At 36.0% G+C, this 24,337-nt stretch overlaps 1 protein-coding gene across 3 annotated transcripts in view; it reads right to left on the bottom strand.

Moving 5' to 3' along the window:
• Pld5 (phospholipase D family member 5) overlaps nucleotides 1-24,337 on the bottom strand; it is a 350,998-nt gene that overhangs the window by 137,504 nt on the left and 189,157 nt on the right. For all 3 annotated transcript variants that reach the window (XM_070034254.1, XM_070034255.1, XM_070034256.1), the window contains one exon: nucleotides 11,959-12,127. In XM_070034254.1, coding sequence (XP_069890355.1) covers nucleotides 11,959-12,127 — 169 coding nt within the window. The remainder of the gene's footprint in view (nucleotides 1-11,958; nucleotides 12,128-24,337) is intronic.

Raw genomic sequence — 24,337 nt, 5'->3', positions numbered from 1 at the left:
GTTTCTTTGTATGTTCCTGTCCACAGTAGAACCCCTGTTTTCACTGTATTTGATTCCATTTCCCTGTATCTTGTATATATACACTTCTCTAATTTGGGGAGGGGGAAGGAAAAAAACAAAATGCTTAAATAAGGACACAGGTTGACCCATTATAACAATGAGATGTCCAAGACACTATGTTGAAAACAAACTTTACAACTTCGGCGGATGTCAGGGGTGGGGTGGGGGGGAGTAGTTGTGGAGGTGGGAGGGAAGGGATGGAAGGGGAAAAACAAAGGAGGAGGCAACAATGCTGGGTAGGAAATGTACTCATTACCTTGCTCATGAAACTGTAACTCCTCTGTACAGTATTTTTACAATAAAAATGTACAAAAAAAGAGTCTGGCATACATGCTAAGTTAGGATTCTAATAGAGGAAACCCATTATGAAGAAGTCCACTGAAAATCTATTATGTACATCTTCCATGAGGCTGATATTGATCCAAAAGGGTTGAGAACTGGTTTGTGGGTGGGAGTGAAAGAATGCTATTTATTTAAAAAAGAATTAAAAAACATCAAAACATACAGTACATACACAGTATAATATCAGTATTTCACAGACGAAGAGGACTAAAGGAAAGTGTATTTACAAAGCTCTTAATAATGTAAAAATACTTGAGAACACTTATCTACAATAGGATAAATAATGTCAGTGAAAACTAGAGCAAGAACAAGGGAAGAAAAAGAAACTAGATGAGGAAAACAAGGCATTATTATATAATGACACATTTTGGGGAAGGTATGACAGTAATAAAATGCTATGCACATTATGCATAGTCACTGCATATATAGAGCAAATTTTAATAGAAATTAAGTAAAACAGTATCAATTAGCTTGATTATGTTTGACATTTGTATATTTGACTTTCTACACAGTAAGCCCCCCCTACAATTCTTTTTGTGGAACATTTGTAAATATCTGCCTTGTAGCTGTTCTTAACAAAACTTGAACAGAAGTTATAATGAGATATTCTACATGCTTCACTGTTTATACTCAAACAAAATGAAGAACAGACTGTTAACGTGAACTCATAAACAAATCATATAGGTTTGGAAATTGAACAAGTTACTCTTATATTATTCTAACACTAGAGAAGAATAATACATTTATTAATTCTCCAGAAAGCTATGAATCAGTAAATACTTCATGACAAAACCATGAAATGAGGTAATATCTGTTGTCAGAGAGAAATTTGTAGCCATAAATGTTTACAGTATTATAAAAAGAACATACTATAAAGTTATACCAATGAGGTATATAGCCAAACTTAAGAGGATCCTGAGGCAGTATACATAGTTTATCAATAATAAAGATGATATTTTAATTCAATTTGAAAGGCATAATCCTATTTATTATACCTCACATAAAAATATGTACTCAGAATGAGTACAGACTAATGTTTCCAAGAAAATATAGGCAACTCTATGTACAATCATAGAATAGCAGAAATCTAAACCATATTATAGTTGTCTGTTATGATTTCCAAAGATAACTGGTCCTAATATCTGGAGCTTAATAATGTTAACTTCCTTAGAACAGGATCTTCACAGATATGATTAAATTAAAGGTCTTATGATGGGGTAATCATCCTAGACTAGCTGACCATACTATTTACATGCACAGTACTTGTAAGGCAGAGGCAATGGGGAACTTGTCATAACTAAAGAAGAAGTTAATGGGGAAATGGAACAGAGAGAGATTTTAAGATGCTGGGCTGAAAGGATGTAGCAGCCAGCCAAAGAATTCTGGCAGCTAACAGAAGTGTAGAGACAAAGAATGGATTCTGCCCCAGGGCCTGCAGAGAGGGCACCCTTCTGATACTCGATTTTAGTCCAGTTAATGCATATGATATATGGATTATAGACCTTTGTCCTCCAGAATTATAAAAAATATATACATTTCTGTTGCTTTTAAGCACTGTCTCTTGTAATTTGCTACAGTGGCCACATTAAAAAAAAACAAAGAACCTCAAAACCTAACACACAAGCTAGATATATAGAAGTAATAAAAGATAATATATTTGTATAGAATTATAAACATTAAAAAAACTATATATGGTAATAAACCCCAAGATAATGCTAAGCAACAAATCCAAGGTATTTGTTATGCCAATGAAAGATGAAAAAATAATAGTTATAGTGTATAAAATATGTTAACCATTAATAAGGTCTATTATCCAATAAAATATAGGGCAAAACATGAGAATACACCTGATGAAGAAAAGCCAAGCCTGTGTTGGATAGGTTAAGGGGTGCTTTATGTAGTAAAGAAAGCTTAAAGCAAATCAATAAAGAGATCTCCCTTTTTACTCACAGAGAGTAAAAATAACTTCCACTGTAGTTGTAAAGTTCATTTTTAACACAGTGTCTTGTACATCTCATTGTTACAATGGGTCAACCTGTTACGACTTCAGCAGGGGTAGAGGGGTGGGGATGGGGGGAGTAATTGGGGAGGTGGGGAAGGAAGGGAGGGTAGGGGAAATACAAAGGAGGAGGCAACAATGCTAGATAGGAAATATACTCATTACCTTACTCATGTAACTGTAACCCCTCTGTACAGTATTTTTACAATAAAAAAGTATTAAAAAAGAAAAGAAAACAGCTGCCACCATTTAATCTTGCTAGCAACTTATGGAAAAGACAAATGAACATATTGCTTCCTAATACCTAAGCATCTCATTCCTCAAATGTATCCCAAATACTGTGCACAGGTGGGTATTTATGATTATGAGAATGGAAAAATGCAGAATACATCTTGTATATTTTATTACCTATAATTTTAAATACACATTTATAGGCATACATACATGGATACAGATAGACACATAATGTATATGCATATTAAGGTGAATGTAATGTGCATATGTATATTTAAATGCAGTTATGAATGTGGCTTTAATGAGAGTTTAAATAAAAATAAAAATGAATGGTTAAACATTAAATATTTGATGATACATTTATGATAAAACAAGATTTAGGATTTAAGATAGTGTCTTTTGAAGCAATACATTGGATTAAAAATTTATAAAGGAATAACACCATATGTATATGGATCCAATTTGGACTCACTTCAATAGCTTATTTAAACAATTAGTATGATTTTATAGATTTGATATCTTATCTATTTACTTACAGGTAACAAAAATTTTTGGCTTGGGGGATATATAAAGATAGCCAGGGATATAAACATTAATATGTTATTTACTCAGTGCCAAATTTATTCTTAGATGTCCCCGTATAGGGAAAAATATCTTTTAAGCACAGATTCATTTATTTCATTTCCTGTTTGCCTACAATGTACATAATAGAGATCTTAAAAATTGTTAAGTAGAATTATCAGATGATAGGTAAGCAAATACATCTCCGTGTACAAATCCCAGGATGGAAGAACAGATGTAGTACTAAGGGAAACAAGGGTTCTAATGACCCAGCCTAGAGCTAGAAAAAGTTTATCAAAAGTAGCAAGGAAAGCAAATCCCAGGTAGAGATCTGTGATGGAAAATCTACCTGGAGAAGGTAGGCAGGCCAGGCTGGAATGGAAGGTAGGTAGGTAAGTAGGGGTACAGAGCATAGTACTATGGAACCTAAAGGATTCTTAACAAAGGAAGGAAGCAATGATATGAAAATTATAATATATATTATATAACATATAAATGTTCAATCTAAAAGACCTCTGACTACAATTTGGAGAAAGATTGGTTTTCAAGGGAAACCTGGAGGCTCGAAGCAGGTTGATACACAGTTTGGTGAACGATAATATTGTCTGAGATAAAAGTGGGACCAATGGTAATAAAAAATGGAAGGCATTCAGTTATTACAAGCTAGCACAGTGAGGAACTTGATGATAGACTTGGGGCTTGAGGGAGGTAATAAAGTTGGAAATGGTGGCTGGATTGGCAGCAGCTGTCAGGATGTGATCACAGAAATATGAACATGCTCATTTGTAGTCAAATGAAAGATGGTTTCTATTTCACCTCCCTTTAAAAGCTTAGAGGTGAATGAGCTTCAGAAGTTCAGCCAGTGAGCTAGGGATAGGACCTTGGTTGAGAATATCCACTTTTGGAAATGAGTGACTATGACCAACATGAAACCTGTAAAGAGTAGATGCTATGGTTGCTATTGGGCTACATATCCACTCATTAGTAACAGGTTCTTTTCCATAATGGCATGTAATTATTTTGAACAATTAATCATGGTTATCTAATGACGGTTATCTGAATTAAGCATCTCATGAGTATGAACATTGCCATCCCTGTCAGGGGCAGATGAGGAGATGAATCAGCTCACTAGGCCAATAATGGGCCAGGAAATAGCATGGAACTAATAGCAGAGGCAGAATGTTTGTAACAGGCCCTCAGAAGCTGGAACACAACAGAAGCTGGAAAGCAGTTCTGGACTTGTTTAAATGTCTGCTCAAACTGCAAAGAGAAGGTAGAAAATGTTGTCTTGGAACCATCATGTAGCCATGTCTGGATGAGAAGAGCTCTTCTGTTCTTCATCATTCTCTTGTGGTAGGGCAAAGAGATGTGTCTGGGTCCAGAAAGGAATCGTAATTGTGCCAAATGAATCAACTCTCCCACAGTCACTTGTCCCATCTGGTCAGAGGACCATAGAGAACAGAAAGAGAATTCCTTCACACCCCATCATGGGAATGACAACCACCATTGCATGCACATGCTCAACATCCTGTGGTTGTAATTGTTAGAGAACAGCTTAGGCCCCTTAGCACTCTGATTTTGCTTCTGAGAATTGGTATTCAGCAAATGAGCTGAAATAAAAGTCATGAGCTGCAGTAGTATTTATTTAGAAAACGGAAAAAAGACAACATTCTTGTCCCATAGGAGAAATACTTACAGTATTTTAATCTGATGAATCCATTACACTATATATTGGGCAGCCAATTAAGAATGTCTACTCATATGTCTAATAGAATAGAAATGTGATCATGCTGTAATGATAAGTTCATACTTCAGATGTAAATTTCTTTGTAAAATATAAAGCTATGAATACAAGTAAAGTGATAAAAATTAAGCTGCCAAAATGTTTTTGATGGCCATATGGAAGATTTCTTTTCCATTTCTCCATAGTTTTTCAAATATTTTTTATAATATCTTTATAGTAAAAAGAAATACAACCTATTCTACTTGAAACTTAAAAAACAAACAGAAAAACTCTAAATAAGCAACAGAGAAACAGGAACTACTTTCATAAAAAGAAACTGAAAAGACATAAGTATACAAGCAAAAAAATATCTCAAGCAAAATTACTTTGGAGAAGTCATTACTTAATACAAAAAATTTGGAAGAATACATTTGGGGTCATGATTTATTCATCTCTATAGGACTAGCTTTAGTAGGATAAAGTCTTGAATGATAGTGCTTATGTGTTTACATAGAGTAATTTCCCTTGGAAATATATTGAAAAGCAAGCAAAAGCACAATCAAAATTGTTCAACAGATGGGGAAGCAGAAGCATTGAAAAGCAGTAGGAATTTATGACAAAAGACTAGGCTTTGGCGAGAAGCAGAATTCCCAGGAGCCTGGGAGCTGGACAGCACATCCTACAGTGAAAGCAGACCTTCCAATCGTATTCCTCATTGGCTCCTTGTATAGCTGTTCTCCCATTCTGTATGCTTTTTGCATCAAGACTAAAGGTGAGTAAAGAGTCTCCTTCAAAAGACTTGAAGAAGGATGGAGATTCACCTAGGACAGCAGGGATTGATATGAAGAGAGCCATATTCTCACTGAGGAGAGAGAATTGACAACATGATAGAAACTGGGAGTATGATATAGGATTCTAATAGAATATGGGCTGCAAACAATTGTGGCAGTTCTAGGAGTCATGAAGGCAGAGTGCTTTCCACCAGCAGCACGGTATAAGCTGAATACTGCATGATAACAAGTCACATGGGCTTTCAACTTAAAACAAAAACAGGGACCCCAAACCCTACCAATCAATAAATATTGGAAGTGACTCTAGACTGGAGATGACCATATTTCTTCCTATGCATTGAGGGTTCAAAATGTCAGTTGTGCAGATGTATATAGATGTCTTGATTATCTCCTTGTTTTGTTTTGCTTTGTTTTTGAGATAGGGTTTCAACAACATGTAGCCCTGGATGGTTTTTACCTTCACTTTCTCCTGCCTCCGTCTCCTTAGTGCTGAAATCATAGGCATGTGCCACCAGGCTTGGCAATCCCAGTTATTTTTAATCCAGCAAATTCCAGCAAATATCAACTAAGGTTGTAGGTTTCTTTCTATTAAATGAAATTGTTCTAATACTAAATATGTTAAAATTTTACACGTAACAACTTTGCCAGCTAGTCATATCAACAAATAAAGAGGTACACAGGTATTCTTATGCTTGTAACATTCTTGAGAATGGCTTTTGGGAATAATACTGGTTAAGAGAATTAAACTGACTTGATCTAGAGTTGCAATGTGGACACAGATCAGTAAATATAATGACAACATACATGATAACAATTGGTATATACATAAATGGTCATTTTCCACATTATTTATGTATGTCAACTAATTTAATGTCAACTAAGGCATAGGTTCTGTGATTGCCTTGAGGGTGAGGATGAACAAATTGAGGAACAAAGAATTCAGCATCTTGTTTCAGGTCACACGCTGACAACAAACACCTATGCAACTTCCAATATCCTTTTAACCTTGTTTCTATGATCTGCTGAGTGCTTGTAGAGAGGAAAGGAACTAGGCTTATAATTTACAAATGACCTATTGGTCATCTACCTTTCCTACTTGCTATTCAGTAACTTGGGCAGTTTGTGAGCAATTTAAATGATAAATTCCCCAAATCCAACAATTGTGATGTATTATCAATTGGCAGTGATTGCTCACTGGGAGGCCAGGCTCTAATTGACTTCATATAAATGCATCTCTTCAACATTCAGTTGTTACAGCTCATTAATTATTTCATTTGGTTCCTTACAGTGAACTCATAAAGAATGGAGGGATGTTTCTTATCCAACAAGTTAGGCAGTTATACTAATAAGCCTTCACTGGTCACATTTCCCCGCTTGTTCTCAACAGTCTTGATTTCATTAATTCTCACCATTTTATCTCATAAATAAGCAATCAAAATGTCTTATAAATTTCAATATTTTATTGGCTAAACTTGTCATCCTCACAGCAACAAGAACTGTTTGCGTTGCCATGGGTTTTGAATTAATTGGAAAATATGGTTACCATGGAATTGTGGACCTCATTAGCCCTCAACATTGCTATGAGGTAGCATAAAGACATTATCCAGTTACCCTTAGCACGGAAGGAAACAGATACAAAGAGATTAACAGCACCTTTTCAGAGGTAGGAAAGACAAAATGGTGGGAATCAAAACAGTAACTCTTCAGAGGCATAGATAAAATTACATTCTAAGTCAATATGTGTGATTCCATGCAGTTTTAAAAAGCCAACATTCATCATTCCTGTTAATAGTAACCTTCTCTCTCACACACAAAATTGCACATGATAACAGACAGGCTGTTTTTTGTTTCAGTGCCTATTTATCTGTGTGCCATTTATGATCTTATTTAGCACATTTCAAGTTTATTAGTTCAAAAGTAAATGTCATGTTTGACTATTCCCCAAATTATATATATATATATATATATATATATATATATATATATATATGCATGTATTAAACTGTAAATTTGAATCATCATTTTTTTCTCATGCTTATGTATGAATGATAATATTCTTAAGGAATATTTACATTAGGTTCAGTGGAGTAATTAGACTATGAGACTATGAACATTTCCCCCCTACTGCCCCTCTACTGTCTTGGTCACTTGAATGCTCTTGAGTCTTGTAAAGGATTTATTGAACATTCTTGGGGACTTTGTAGTGTGTAGGCCTTCCACGCCCAATGACCTCCAAATCCACATTGATTATAGGAATCTTGTAAAACAACCAGGGTTTAGGGCAGGATAACAAATATTAGCCTAGGGGAAAAAGAAAAGCATTCAGCAAATATAGTTTTGTAGATGAAAAGAAAGATTCTACATTTCTGAGGCAGAGCACATCAGAAAAGACATAATTAGGAAACCAAGTCCAAATACCAAGCAAACGTTCCAATTTTGTGTTTGACACATATGGCTCTTCACTGGTGCACGTGAGGAAGGTCATTGCTGCCATTATCCTGAGCTTATAAAGCATGAATATCTGTGCAGGTCCAGGACCCATTAAACTACATGACAAGCTAAAGCTTGCAGTTCATATTCCATTCTAAGGATTAGAATCATAGACTTTCTAAAATTGGTGTCTGTGCTCCCTCCCATTTCTACATGCTATTTCTACATTTTGCCTCTCACTGAATCTAGGTTGGACTTGAGAATAACAGTGGCGAAAGCAGTGTTCTGAGAGTCCAGGCATTAAGAGGGCTTGCAGTTTTATTAGTTTTTACCTTCTTGGCATACAGCTTCCCAATACAAATCTTGGCTTAGACTGTCAAATAAGTGTCCACGTGGGTGAATGAGACTTGGTCAGCTCTCAGGCAATCCAATCCCCAAACTTTTCACTAAGCACAACTGTGGAAACAATGCTTTTTTAAAATTTTATTTATTGTTATAGTAAAGATGTTGTACAGAGGGGTTATGGTTACATGTCAGATAAAGAGTACATTTCTTTTTGTACAATGTTACACCTTCCCTTGCTCTCTCAGTTTTTCCCTCTGTTCCCCACCACCAACTTGTATAGTTCATTTTCTACATAGTGGCTAGTGAGTATCACTGCTGCATTTGTTCTAAAAGCTTATATATTGCATATAAATGGGGGAAAGAAGGATGAGAGATAAACCAAAGAAGGAACTACTTTATGTTCATCAGAATTCAGAGAAAATATAAAACATTCAGGTAGCCCCCGAAGTCAGCAAGATATTGTCAAAGTAGAAAAAGATCTGATGTGGTGGGTGCCTGATAATTTTAAAATTGTCTGTACACTATGATGGTTGGGTATCTTAGTAAGATGTTTTCTATTGTTTTAATTTTATTTATTATTATTATTATTATTCAGAGGGGTTTCAGTTATGTAAGTTGAGTAATGAGCACATTTCTTTTTGGACAGTGTTACCCCTTCCTTCGTAAGATTTATGGCTAAGGAGAGATACTTTCCTGATGAGACAGCCAATTCTTCAAGGTTACAAATAGTCATGATTAACTAATTATTATGTCTTCAAAACTAACTAGTGCCATGTCAGACATCTTCCGTCTAGTCTCTACATCCCAGGAGGCAGGAATTTTCTACTTTAATCATGCCAGATACCAGGAACTATGTTTACAGCTTAAAATCTGCAGAAGTTATTCAAATTAGGTAATCATAAACTATTGGCTCTGCTCCATCTTGTCTTCCCAAAGATACACTAGTAGAAATTTGGTCTATATTTTTCTCTTGCTCCTGCCCTTCTGTCTCCTGATCACTCTGGTGTTTTTCCACATGGCCTTATGTGGAATATCTGTGAATGATGACGAAGTTACATTTTTCCTGAGCCTCTTTTCTGTTTCCTCTTGAGGCTACAGCTCAGTGATCATCTCAAAAAACAATTTGAAGGATGAAGTCCTAGGGCTTACAAGTAGTCTAGCATAAAGACCCATTTGCAATTGTTTGTGTGACTTTTTTGCTAATTAAATGGACTATAACTGTGTACAATATTTACAAAGTTGTAAAAGGATTATACTATATTGTACTAAAAAAGGACAGAGATAATTTAAAATAAAAGGAGGTCTCAAATAGACAAGATCTGAAAACAATTCTGCATAGCTCTCAGTGGCGAAGCATGCCCAAGAACGACTACTCAAGAGGCAGAGGCAGAATTGAGAATTTATATCAGGCCTGAGATAAATAGCAAAAAATTCCACTTGAAAAATAAATAAAGGCATCAACAATATCACCATTATAATCATCAACAACAAAACAACCGAAAGAAATGTGAACTATTTCTTTCAGAAGAACAAACATGGGCTAAGGATGTAGCATATTTTATTGGTAGAGCAGTTGTTTAGCATTCATCAGGCCTGAGTTTTATTCCTAGCACTACAAAAAAAAAGACCAAACCAAAACACCACCACTATAAGCAAAGACAGTGGAGCAAAGAGCTAAAGAAGTTAGATTAGGAAACCACTGTCAAGGAAAAGAACTAGATGCCAGACACATTCCTGGTATCTAGAGTTGGAAAAAATGGTAAACATATATGCAAGGCTGGATTTGGAATTCCAGCCACCTAATGACTGCTGTATTCTTTTGTTTTGCCCTTTTGAACATATCTGTCTAGTTATCTTACCTTTGTAAGAGTGTGTGTTGGGAAACATAAAACTAATTAGTTCACCTCTCTCACATGGGGTGCCTCCTTCAGATCAAGAGCTGCTGAAGATTAAATGTTGAGCACCAAGCCCAGGATTTTATTATTTGTATAATAGGTTCATTCAAGTTTTAAGGGATGAAGAGACTATTTTGCAAATGGAATATGAATCGCTATGTTCAGCATATTATTTCTAGAGATGGCTGCTACAAGCTTTACCTAGTCTTGTCTCTTGCTACTACTCCTATTTTGAACTTGTGACTCACTTTGATCAATGGAATATGATGGTCGCAAGTTCTGTAATGCTATACTCCAGATTGCAATAACCCTCTGTCCGTCTGTTTTTTGTGCTTTTAGTTAGAATCTGGCTACTAGATAAAGAGCCAGGTTAGTCTGCAGAATGATGGAAGTCATATTCAGAGAAAGATACAGACACCTGTACATATTCCAGCCACTACAGCCAACCTGAGACGATACAAACACTATACATATCAGAGTCTTTTTTCCAGTTTTTGCCAAAAAATATCCAGTGAACAGGTAAAAGAACTTTTCTAACCACCAAGATTAGGGATAACGTATTTATTATTTAACAATACATATCGGAAAGACTTGTTTAAAAGGTATAAATGTACTTTTAATTATCTTAGTAAATTTATTTAATTCTTCATTCTGACCTATGTGTTTGGTTTATCTTTTTTCTGACATATTTTTTATTCTACAATAGTATAATCAAATGACAGATTTCATCGTGAAATGATCACAGGTTTACTACCAACAGAGTTTGCATTACAAAAGAGATAGAACTCATTTTATACTTGAATCAATTAGGTCATTTGAGTACTGTATAAACCAAAGGACATATACTTGGATAGAATAGCTCAATGCAAACATTGTGGTTATACCAATGCAAAGAAAATACTTTGAAAATGGCCAGGATCACAATGTGTAGTGGTATACATGTAGAGGCCAATCTAGTTACAAACAAAGACCCCATCACAAATAATACCAACCAAATAGACAAAGCAATAGTAAGATGGAGTGCTTAATTTGAAACTCATTTAAATCATGAAGTCAGTTTGCTACAGGTTGTTCTCTGTAGTAAGTACATTACATTGTAGTAAGTACAAATACGATAAGGACTCTGAGTAGTTTCACTTCGTTTTTTTTTCTTTTTTTTAAATCAAAATCGACTTGAAGTCTGCAGGTACATTGCATGACACAATTTGCCCAAACACATGCCTTAGCAGGTAGTTATACACTGAGAAATAAATACACACTCAGCCTGAGCAAAACAGAATTCTGGGTGTGCTGGATGCCACTCATGTGAATAGTAGACCCTTTGAAGTTGTATAGCATCCCAAGGATGTGTAGCAGGCTTGGTTTAAACAAAGATGAAGCACAATTTTGCCTCCATAAACATGAGCTCAGGCATTTATGATTGACATCGCATATCTACATAAATGCAGTCCTGAATACATCATTGTGTAAAGGTGGAATTAAAAAATGAGCTGAGCTTGCTTTAGGCAGGACAAGAATTCGAAGGAGGGTAAAATGGACATAAGGAAAGTCATCACAGACAAAGAGGAAGCAGCTTACCTGACATGCTGATGGATGACTGTGGTTGAGATCCCAATGAGAAGACACAATGTCAACAGACTTTCTGGCCATATTGAGTAAATTCATCCAGCCTTGGAAAAGTGGTAGGTGAAATGGTGCACTTTCGGAATAGTTAAGGCCTTCAGGAATATTTTCCACCAGGGCAATTCTTAGAAAAGATTTTGAAAGAAACAAACAAAATCTAGTCAAATTGCCAAGCATTCATCTTTCTTTACACATGCATACAGACATCAGAAAATAACTTCATAATATTTCTGAGTGCATATATTCTTATAATTTATGTATTTCTACAAAAAGCCTCTTATATTTTATCTATGTTATTTGTTTATTTATTGCCAGTCCTGGGGCTTGAACTTAGGGCCTAGACACTATTCCTGAACAGTGCTCAAGGATAGTGCTGCTCTACCACTTGGGACAATGGGCCACTTCCAGCTTTTTCTGAGTAGTTTGTTGGAAATAAGAGTCTCACAATTTTTCTGGCCTGGGCTGGCTTCTAACTGCTATCTTCAGATCTCAGTTTCCTGAGTAGCTAGGATTTATAGCCATGAGCCACTAATGCCCAGCCTAATTTTTTCTATTTTAATCTATTATCTTCTGTGATTAAATCTGGTCTTCTGTGTCTCTACTGTTTTCCATACTCTGTTCATTGTTACCACTTACATTTCAGCAAATTACAGTGTAATTCCCTAGTGTAGAGTTTCAAACTAGCTTTGGGGAAAAAGAAATCTCAGATCTAACTACATGAACATTGTCTTGTAGTAATGTACTCCTATAACAATGCAGTTTATAATGTTCAGGGCCGACACTATGGAGGTTGTGAATTAGCAAGAAGAGTTTGGACTTAATTGTGATGCATGTGGCAGCAGTCAAATGTATTTCAGGAGAAACAACTGGGTATGGTCTCAAATGAAAACCATAAATTAAATTTTGCATATCTCCAGTCTCTAGAATGATGTTGGGCATATAATGGAATTCAATAAATGTGATTAATATTGCTTAATATTTCTACTCATGCTTCCCAGACTAAACAAAAAGTAATGCTGAGAAAAAGTCATAAAATCTCCCACTTTTGGGGATTTATTATTTATATAGATAAAGACTATATAAACCTCTTGTTTCCATATCTTGGAGTTTATTTTAATTAGCATTATTTTACATGGTCATATGTACCTAACTATTGAGCTATTTTTTAAATTTAATTTTATTGTCAAGGTGATGTGCAGAAGGGTTACAGTTACATACATAAGATAACAAGTACATATGATCCTCTTCTAGGACTACCCCAGACATTTTTTCTTTCTTTTTTTTTTTTTTGATGTACTGTGTAAAATTATTTCTTTTTTTTCTTTTTCCTTTGGTGTATCCCATTGTCATTGTTTTTGACTTTGGTATCCTAAGTCTTTTTTTTTTTAAATTTAATTTTATTTGTGAACATACTGTACAGAGGAGTTACAATTACATGGGCAGGATAATGCGTACATTTCTTACCAAGCATTGCAGCCTCCTCCTTTGTTTACCCTTGACTAGCGCTCTACCACTTGAGCCACAGCACCACTTCTGGCTTTTTCTGCTTATGTGGTGCTGAGGAATCAAACCCAGGGCCTCATGGATGCAAGGCAAGCGCTCTACCACTGAGCCACCTTCCCAGCCCTGTATCCTAAGTCTAGTATGTACATTTTTCTTTCTTATTTGGAGAAAGGAAGGGGAACACAAAATGGTGAGACAAAGGATAAAGGGTGAACCAATGCAACAGTGATCCTAACAAGATACTATGTTGGAAATGAACTTACAACTGGGTGGGGGCACGGAATAAGGGGGAAAGAAGGTGAGAGAAAAACGAGGAAGTGCTAACAATGTTTGACAAGAAATGTACTGATTACTTTACTTATATAACTGTAGCCCCTCTGTACATCACCTTCACAATAAAATAAAATAATTTTTTAAAAAGAAAAAATATAAAAATGATAGTATGTATTGCCAAGCACTGGGGGCTCCATCTTATAATTCTAGATACTCAAGAAGTGAGATTTAAAGACTGTGGTTTAAAAGGCAACTAATGCAGGAAAGTACATGAGACTCCTTTTTTTCTGTTTTTCATCCTTTTCTTTTTAATAAGTTTTTTATTGTGAAAATACTGTACAGAGGGGTTACAGTTTCATGAGAAAGGTAATGAGCACATTTCTTATCAAGCATTGTTGCCTCTTCCTTTGTTTTTCCCCTACCATCCCTTCCCTCCCACTTATACAACTACACTCCCCCCTCCACCTAAATTGTAAGGTTTGTTGTTAAACAGTGTCTTGTACATCTCATTGTATCCCAATTTAAACATTTTGTTTTTTTCCCTTCTCCTCCCCAAATTATACTGACATCAAATATAGTGAAAACAGGGGTTATACTATGGGGGGAGGGACATATAAAGCAACAAAAAAATCACATGGTACCTTATAAACACTTAGAAACAATAGCAAGAAAGACAAAACTACTTGTGTCCCTATTTTGGGGTTCATTTCACTTAACATCATCTTATCTGGTCATAAGTACATAGCTTTTGGACTTTTCTCCTTGTTCCAGACATATACTAATTATTGCAAGTAAGGGAAACCATAGGATTTATGTTTCTTTGGACCTGGCTTACTTTATTTAATATAATTTTTCCAAGAAAAGAAATGCAAATCAAAACAACATTGAGATTCTACCTCACCACAGTTAGAATGGCTATAATCAAGAACTCTAATAACAACAGATGCTGGAGGGGATGTGGACAGAAGGGAACCCTACTGCATTGTTGGTGGGAGTGTAAACTTGTGCAACCACTTTGGAAAGCAGTATTGAGGTTCCTCAGAATACTCCACATAGAGCTCCCCTATGACTCAGCAATCCTACTTTTGGGCATTTACTCAAATGATCACAAACAGCATAACTGTTTATCACAACATTATTTACCATAGCTAAGTTATGGAACCAACCCAGATGCCCATCAGTAGATGAATGGATCAAGAAAATGTGGTATACAATGGAATTCTATGCCTCCATCAGAAAGAATGACATTGCTCCATTTGTTAGGAAATGGAAAGATTTGGAAAAAAATTATATTAAGTACATGAGACTGTCATCTCTAATTAACTATCAAGTGGAAGTGGAGATGTGGCTCAAATAGTAGAGTGCTATTCTTGAGAACAAAAAGCTCAGGGACAGCACCCAGGCCCTGAATTCAAACCCTAGGTCAAATGCACATGCGCGCACACACACACACACACACACACACACACACAATGATAGTACTTATCAATCCCTAAATAAACATTAATCACCTATAGCCTAATAAGTTTGTTTTCTATTTTTTATATTTTACTTGTAACCTGTCTACTGTGATTATCTATCATTCGTATTTCATCCAATCCTATTTTTTATTCACTTCTGAATTTGGTGACCCATAACTTCGTGATAAAAGAATGAACAAGGTCTCCAGATTAGTAACTTTATTTTGTGCAGTTATTAACAGAGAAATCCTTAAATCTCATGTGCTTCCGGAACAAGGATCTATTTTATTTGTAGGTGCACACCCAGAGTAGAGTGGCTCAGTATAGTTCATGTGTTTATCATGCATGAAGCCCTGGGTTTCATTTCCAGCATTTCACATACAAAAATAAACAAACACTAAATCCCAGAACTGATGTTCAATAAATACTTCGAAGGGTTTTCAGCTTTCAGCATGATATTTGCCATTTGTGAATAAAATTAACTGTAACTCTTAAGAGACTTATTTAGCCAGTTTCAGAAACAAAAAATAACATTGCTAATAAAATGTTCTTGCATTTCTGATTAATCTAGAATATTATAGCTTGATTTGAGTAACTGGACTATAGCTATCTACAATTCTGAGGCCTGATGACTTTATTACTACCCGAAAACTCATTTAATGTCTATTTGTTTGTGCTTAGGTTTGACTGTTTTGGACAGTTCTAGGGGTTGAACTCAGGTCTTAACATTTAGTAGGAAGGAACTCTATGACTTGAGCCATATTGCTAGCTATCCATTTAATTTAATCTTGAATGATAAGGAAAGGACACTACGTTCAGTATAGAAATGACAATGACAATTCTCCCTACTTCTCAGAAATTTATAATGTAGTAGGAGACTCTTATTTAATTCATACTTGTATGAACTAGAAACAATTCACATGGCCAGACATGAGGAAGAAGTTTAGTTAGATGAATAACTGGAACACAGGTAAAAAGGAAAAAACAAATTCTTATCAGGAACATCTGGAATTGTAGGAAACTGGACCTAAATGAGTCTTTAAGACAACTTTTTATGAGTGATCTGGAAGACAAAGATATTCTAAGTATAAGGATTTCAGTGAGTTGGTGAACCCACAGACATGTGAAGAATGAGAGTTATAGGAAGAGTTCATTTGGTAGAGAAAACTGGCAGAGCCTACACTGAAAGTTGTTTGCTCTTCTTCCTGAAGAGGTGGAACTTATTTTTTTTATTGTGAAAATACTGTACAGAGGGATTACAATTACATGGGCAAGATAATGAGTACATTTCTTATCAAGCATTGTTGCCTCCTCCTTTGTTTCCCCTTCCCACCCCTTCCCATCTCCTCCCCCACCCCCCCTCCAAAGTTGTAAAGTTTGTTTTTTGACATAACGATTTGTACATCTCTTGTGCTTGGAAATAACCCAACATGTTTCAAGTGGATAATATGACAGGACACTTTTTATGCTATTGGAAGAAGGAAAGGGAAATTAGAAAGTCATAAGTCAGTAAATAGAGGATGTTGTAATAGTTCTGGAAAGAAAAATGGAAAATTTCAAGTAAATGAGCTGGAATAAAAAGAAGAATTTCATGGATGTTTTAGAAACCAAATCTTAAAGATGTAGTGTTTTAAGGGTATACAAGCAGGTAGAGATGAAATATAAATATTAAGAACAGATTTTCCTTCAGAACCAACATATTGTCTCTGAGCTAGGCTCTAGAACCTTCTCTAAAGCTCTCCTTACCTCACTTTGCCTCTCTCGATACTACAGCTGGATTAATCTTTTAGAAGTGAAAATTCAAACATTCTTTCGATTTTAAACTTCCAATGGGCTTCCCCTATGGGTGTTAGAATGTTACTACTTCACACCCACACCGCTGTGGTTGTGTTTTCCACACTGATCTACCTCCCTAGTGAGCATCACTGGACTCCAAGGCCCTCTCTGATTTTTACAGTACAACTACACTCGACATCTTTTCCTGCTTTCCCACTATTTTCTCTTCATTCTGGCATTTCAAGACTATTTCCCCAATCCCAATTCCAACATTGGTCATGGAGCATCACCTCTATTGGAAAGCTTCCTTATTCTCCCAATGTAGGCAACATTTGTTTATTAATATCTCCAATGGGACCCATTCTTCCCATCAAATTCTATTCATCACTGTGCAAGGTTCGTCTCTCCCATGGGCTAAAGGCTGTGTGAAGGTAGGAATATGCTCCAGGTTTTATTTCCAGCACCTAATATGCTACACTGTGTCCAAAAATATGTCCTGTGTTTTTAAAAGTCTGAACTGGGAAACAGGGACATAAGATCTATTAAAGATGTCAATGACCCTGTGCTGGTGGCTCATGCCTGTAATTCTAACTACTCAGAAGAGATTTGAGAATTGTGGTTCAAAGTCAGCCTGGGCAGGAAAGTCCATGAGATTCTTACATCCAATAAACCACCAGAAAACTGGAAATGGTGCTGCGGCTCAAGTGGTAGAGAACCTACCGTGAGCTGAATTGCTGAGGGACAGCGCCCAGGCCCAGAGTTCAAGACCCATGACCAAAAAAATAAAAATAAAAAAAAATTTTTAAATGGCAATGAACATAGGAAGACATGGAAAATATGGTTTGGGAGAGATGATCTGATCAAGATAGAAATAAAAATGAAGGTAATGAATACATTTCTTATCAAGCATTGTTGCCTCCTCCTTTGTTTCCCCTTACCATCCCTTACCATTCCACCCTCCCACCCCCTCCAGCCAAAGTTGTAAAGTTCGTTTTTGACATAATGTCTTGTACATCTCATTGTTGCAATGGGTCCACCTGTATCCCTATTAAAACAATTTATTTTTTTCCTTCCCCTCCACAAATTGTACCAACATCAAATACAGTGAAAACAGGGGTAGAAATGTACTCATTACCTTGATCATGTAATTGTAACCCCTCTGTATGGTATCTTCACAATTAAAACAAAACAAAACAAAAAACTAAAAAAAACTAAAAAAAAAGAGATAAGGTTACATTGGGGGTTGGGGGAGAGGCCAACCATGACTTGGTTTAGTTCAGCTTAGAAGAACTGAATTTATTGCTTTGGTGAGCCTCATCTATAAAGTGTGAACAGTAATTACAAAATAGCAAAATAGGATCATACATGGAAAAATAGTTACTTCACAAATGAGTAGAATCACACAAACATCTTATTACAGATAAGCTTTTAAATATTCATGATGAATAAGTGCTATATAAGAAATTGTAGGTTTAATCACAGAATAAGCATTATGTTCCACCCTTTTTAATCTGAAAAGCTTTTTACAAAATACGTCAGTATTTGTTTATTTATTTATTATATGTTCCTTCCAAAAAGACTTGAAGTAAGCTTGTAATACATAGATATAACAGAATCATTTAAAGAAAGAAATAAAAATGAAGAGAAAAGCACCCTAGGTGCCTATATTTTTCTAGCTGGTGAAGAAGATTCAAAATACTTTCTAATTTGGGGAAGGAAAGGGAAAAAACAAAATGCTTAAATAGGGATCAGGTTGACCCATTGTAACAATGAGATGTATAAGACACTATGTTGAAAACAAACTTTACAATTTGTAGGGGGAGGGAGGGAGAAATTGGGGAGATGGGGAGGAAAAGGATGGTAGGGGAAAAACAAAAGAGGAGATACAATGTTTGATATGAAATGTACTTATTACCTTATTCATGTAACTGTAATCCCTCTGTACACTATTTTTACAATTAAAAACATCTAATTTTTTTTAAAAGTGGGACATCAGAAAAGCAGGAAAACAAGACAGGCTCAAGTGAAAGGATCTCTAGGTAAGCAAGTTGAGAGGGTTAAATTTTATCTACTTTGAAATATGCAAAAGCAAAAGACAAGTTGAAAGTAGAGATTGTAATTCTATGCATGTTAAAGCCCAAATAGCTGTTAATAGGAGCTAGATATAGCATGAATAAATGACTTGAGATTAACTGTCTTTCCAGCAACCAAAGCATACTTTTAAAAAGCATTCATCAAACAAAACAAGCCCTTAAACGAAACGAATCCAAACACAATAGCTATAAAACTAGAAGTTTTATAAATACTTTGGTAGTAAGAATATACTGAGACAGATATTAGAAGACTCAACAAGCCCAGAGAAATCAGATGAGATAAGGTAGGTGGAATAATTGTACAACTCTATATGGCTCAACATCATTCCTTTCTTCAAGCTATGAAGAAAGTCTTCTGCTAGGCCTACAAACAACTCAGGATTTCTAGTCTTTTGGGTTATGAATATAAGAATCAAACCCAAGACTATTAGAAGAATCTGTGATTCTGGCACTATTAAGAATTTTCATCCCTTCCGACCCCCAAACAAGTAGATGGCATTGTCCACCCAGGTCTTTGCAGTCCAAGGATAAGGAATTTAAATGGAACATGAAACATATAGTGTTTCCGAAGTGGTCTGTGCATACTCTACAATGTCTACTTATTAACATCATTCAACCTTCTGAAGATCAGGGCTGACCGCTGTGAATCCGGGGGGAAAATTGCCAAGGTTTAATCTTTAATAATTTGGGACCTTATTTTCCAAAGTAAATGGAGTTAAAGTATATATTATCAATTCACCGACAAAAGGTCACTGCATTCCTTCAATCTGTCAAACACTCAAACTCCCAAAATCAAGATGGTATTTTGACAGGTATACACCATGAACAGCACAAAATGCAGTAAAATTCTCATAAGAAAGCACTACCTGACAACATGATAGCCATAATTACAACTAAAGATGGCACAGCTGGATTTTCAACCTACCACTAACATTTAGATGTGAAAAGTGGAATATGTTTGAAATTTTTCATATGGAAAATAATGCAAACTAGTGTCCACCTTCATTAGCAGATAAAACATTTGTGCTTGAAATGCTAATAGTGATGTTTACTTTTTTGAAACACAGCATAATTACAAATAAGCAAAAATTGCAAAAACAATTTGTGTGTGTGTGTGTGTGTGTGTGTGTGTGTGTGTGTGTGTGTGTGTGTGTTGTCTCCTTAGACCCAACCATCCAAAGCGGCTCTGTTAGAGGAAGCAAAGTTTCACTTTCATTTGTTAGATGCTATCAGCATCCCAATTTGGATGAACCTTAAGCAACTTCAGTCAATGAGTTTTTTTTAAAGAATTCTGAGACAAGCAGAACTGGTCAGATAAGTTGATGTTAGGCGAAATGAACCCCAAGATAAGGACTCAAATGGTTTTTCTTGCTTGCTATTGTTTCTAACATATTTATAAGATGATTTCTTTGTTGCTTTGTATGTCCTTCCCCCATGGTATAACCCCTGTTTTCACTGTATTTGATGTTGGTATAATTTGGGGAGGGGAAGGAAAAAAAAACAATTGTTTAAATAGGGATACGGATGGAATCATTGCAACAATGAGATGTACAAGACATTATGTCAAAAAATGAACTTTAAGGACTGGGAAGGTGGCTCAGTGGTAGAATGCTTGCCTTGCATGCGTGAGGCCCTGGGTTTGATTCCTTAGCACCACATAAGCAAAAAGAAAAAAACCAGAAGTGGCGCTGTGGCTTAAGTGGTAGAGCGCTAGCCTTGAGCTAAAGAGCTGAGGAACTGTTTCCAGGCCCAGAGTTCAGGCCCCACAACCAGACCCCCCCCCAAATGAACTTTACAGCTTTGATGGGGGTGGAGAGAATTAGGGGGTGGGGTACGAGGTGGGGTGGTGGGATGGGTGTGCATGGATGGGAAGGGGAAACAAAGAAGGAGGCAACAATGCTTGATAAGAAATGCACTCATTACCTTGCTCATGTAATTGTAACCCCTCTGTATGGTAATTTTACAATAAAAAAATCTTATTAATAAAAAAAAGAAGAATTCTGGAAATGAAGGTGGCTCAGTGGTAGAGTGCTTGCCTTGCATCATGAGCCCTAAGTTTGATTCCTCAGCACCACATAAGCACAAAAAAGCCAGAAGTGGTGCTATGGCTCAAGTGGTAGAGTGCTAGCCTTGAGCTGAAGAGGTGAGGGACAGCGCCCAGGACCATAGTTCAGCCTCCACGACCAACAAAAATCAAAACAAAGAAAACGAATGCTGGAAATGAAATTTGGATGCTATAGAATAAAAAGACTACCATTCACAGGATGGGAGTTTCCTGCCATTGGAACTGCTGCAATAAATGGAGAAAGTGTTTTACTACCAGTGCTAAGAAAAAGGCCTGTTGATGTAATTTAGAAGTCTAGTTCCACTGTATTTTGTGCTGTTTATGGTGTATTCCTGTTAAAATGGCATTTTCAACTTGAAATGTGATTCTGATTTTACTTTGGAACTGGTTCTTATAATGAACTGGCAATAACTCATCATAGATATGTTAGTACTAGTTGATTTTGTTTGTTGCAAACTACAAACTTAATTCTAAACCACTGGTTTTGAGTTCTCCATGGTTTTCTTGGTGTTTAGATGGTGAGAATATTTTAATAGCTATTCATATTCCCAGGTTGCAGTTTATTAATGGACAAAACATTTAACATTTTACTGGTTGGACCTTATAAAATGTGCTATCAGATACAAAGTTATGACAAATTTCTTGGCCACCATTTTTGCAAGGATAGTTTCAGCAAAATCAGGAATAGTTGCACTTGACATGTCCAGTGAGGAGCCCCCAGCTTTAAGAAATATATCACCAAGATCAGATGGGGTTTGGACAGATGGAGAAGAAGTGGTAACACTGATCAAGGTACAGTATTCTCATAAACTGACATGTTGAATTGAAACTCCTCTGTATAACTACTTAAATATAATAATAATAAAATTATAGTAAATATAATAAAATTATAATAAATATACTAATCATGTGTGGTATAACATCTCCCACCACTCAGGACAATAAGGCAGAAGGGCTGCAAATTTGAGGCTACCCGGGATACATAGAAAATTTGAGGCCAGCCAGTACTGAAGCAAATCCTTATCACCAAGAACCAACCCACAGAAAAACATAAGAGAAACATCAATCAATCAATCATCAACATCAAACTCAATAAAAATGAACCACCTCAGAAAGGGACTCCAATCAGGAAATGCCAAATCATTATTTAAAAAGTCCTTGAAGCCAGGTGCAGGTGGCTCACACCAATGATTCTAGCTATTCAGGAGGATGAGATTTGAGGACTGCAATTTGAAGCCAGCCTGGTAGGAAAGTCCATGAAACTCATCTCTCCAATTTAACCACCAAAAAGCCAGAAGTGGAGCCGTGGCTCAAGTGGTAGAATGCCAGCCTTGAGTAAAAAAGCTCAGGGACAGTATGCAGGCCCAGAATTCAAGCCTGAGGCCAGGCACAAACAAGCAAACAGCTTTGCATAATAATCAAAGAAAGCAAGACGCTAAGAAAGCTGCAAAGCAAGAAAAAAAGAGAAAGGATTTACTACCTACAACATATGATGAAATGCCACCTATTAGTCAACTTTTAGAGACTTTAAGGTAAACTAACAAACAAAATCAGGGATCTAAAGAACACACTGAAAGTAATCCAACAATTAAAAGAGCAAGCAGCAACTGGAAAAGAACTACAAAAGATTTAAGTTTGGAGAACATTCAGAAAGAGTGCTTTTCCAGAAGCTAGATGATTTGGAATTGGGCAATGATTTGCAATAATAAGCAGTTACCATAAATAAACTGGCACACTTATTAGATCCATTCCTATACACAGATTATCCACATTCCCACATTCAACATTAATCTGTTACTTCAAGCATTTTTCAAAATGGGAAATTATTAAGTCGACATTTTACAAATCCTACGACCTATATTATGCCAATACATGATGATTGTCAGAGAGCAGTGCTTCTCACATAAATGAAAAAGGATATTTGAAATTTAAAAAGAGAAGATAATTTTTTGTACAGTGTTAGTAAGTGCCAACCTCTCCAAGACATTACTACTATTTTGAATTTGTGGTAGTCATCTTGTTATTTCATGAGTATGAAGTGCAGATAGATAGATAGATAGATAGATAGATAGATAGATAGATAGATAGATAGATAGATAGATAGATAGATAGATAGATACATAGATAGATAGATAGACAGACAGGCAGGCAGGCAGAGAGACAGACAGACAGACAGACAGACAGACAGACAGACAGACAGATAGCTTTATGGCTTCTTTTGCAATGAATGAAATTTTAACTTAAGTGTTTGAAAATACAGTTCAGAAATAGTTCCATAAGCCTTACTAGATTGTCAAAGCGCCCTTAGCCTAGGGAATTTAACAAGTTCTCATTACGTGGCAATGCATCATTGATTCTTTCCTTCTGCTTCATACATTTTTCCTCTTAATGACTGGAACCTTGACAGTGGATAACATTATCAAGACAGATTTATCTAGAGAAGAGAATTGGGTCAGAAGCAAATACAGAACATGTCTAATCATTTCTGTTTGGTAGAGAAAGTGTGGCAAGTGAAAACGATGGGGCCAAAAGTACTGGAGAGAATGTAAGAGAGAGAATGAAAGAAGACCAGGGAAGAGCAAATCTATTTTCATAATTACTTGGCTTTTAAAGAATATGAAAAATAAAGAGATATCACTCAGAGTTTGGTGACCACAGTTTTGTTTGGGTAATTCATTCCATGAAACAAGTCTCAGAATAATGGTCTTACCATCTTCTTTTCATCCATTTTATCTATGCTTCATAATTCTTCTTCCTGTGACAGTGTTTGTTTCCTGTGTCCTGTTAGAAAAGGTCTCTGGAAATCACCTTTGAAATGACTTATTTCTGTGACCTATCATTTTATTTCCTTTAGCAACCAACATCTGGCTACTCTCCAGGGGCCTTAGCTAATTAGTATACATTCAGAACTCATTTATATGCTACTACAGCCCCTTACACACTGTCTTCTGCAAGGAAATAAAGAAGTCAGTAGCAATCATTACAGCTCACCTTTGGACAAATCCTTGAAATGCCTGCTCATCATCTCTAAGAGGACTCTACCAGATTCCCCAGTACTGTCTAGGACACCAAAAAACAGAGTGCAAATCTTATGCCTTTTTATGGTGTTTTAAAATACAATATAAATGACTTGCACTGTGAGTCCACATAATGTAAGAACATTT

This window comes from Dipodomys merriami, unplaced genomic scaffold, assembly GCF_024711535.1.
Source record: "Dipodomys merriami isolate MVZ:Mamm:240054 unplaced genomic scaffold, mDipMer1.0.p SCAF_24, whole genome shotgun sequence".
NCBI lineage: Eukaryota > Metazoa > Chordata > Mammalia > Rodentia > Heteromyidae > Dipodomys > Dipodomys merriami.
This window is presented reverse-complemented; position numbering and strand designations above follow the sequence as displayed.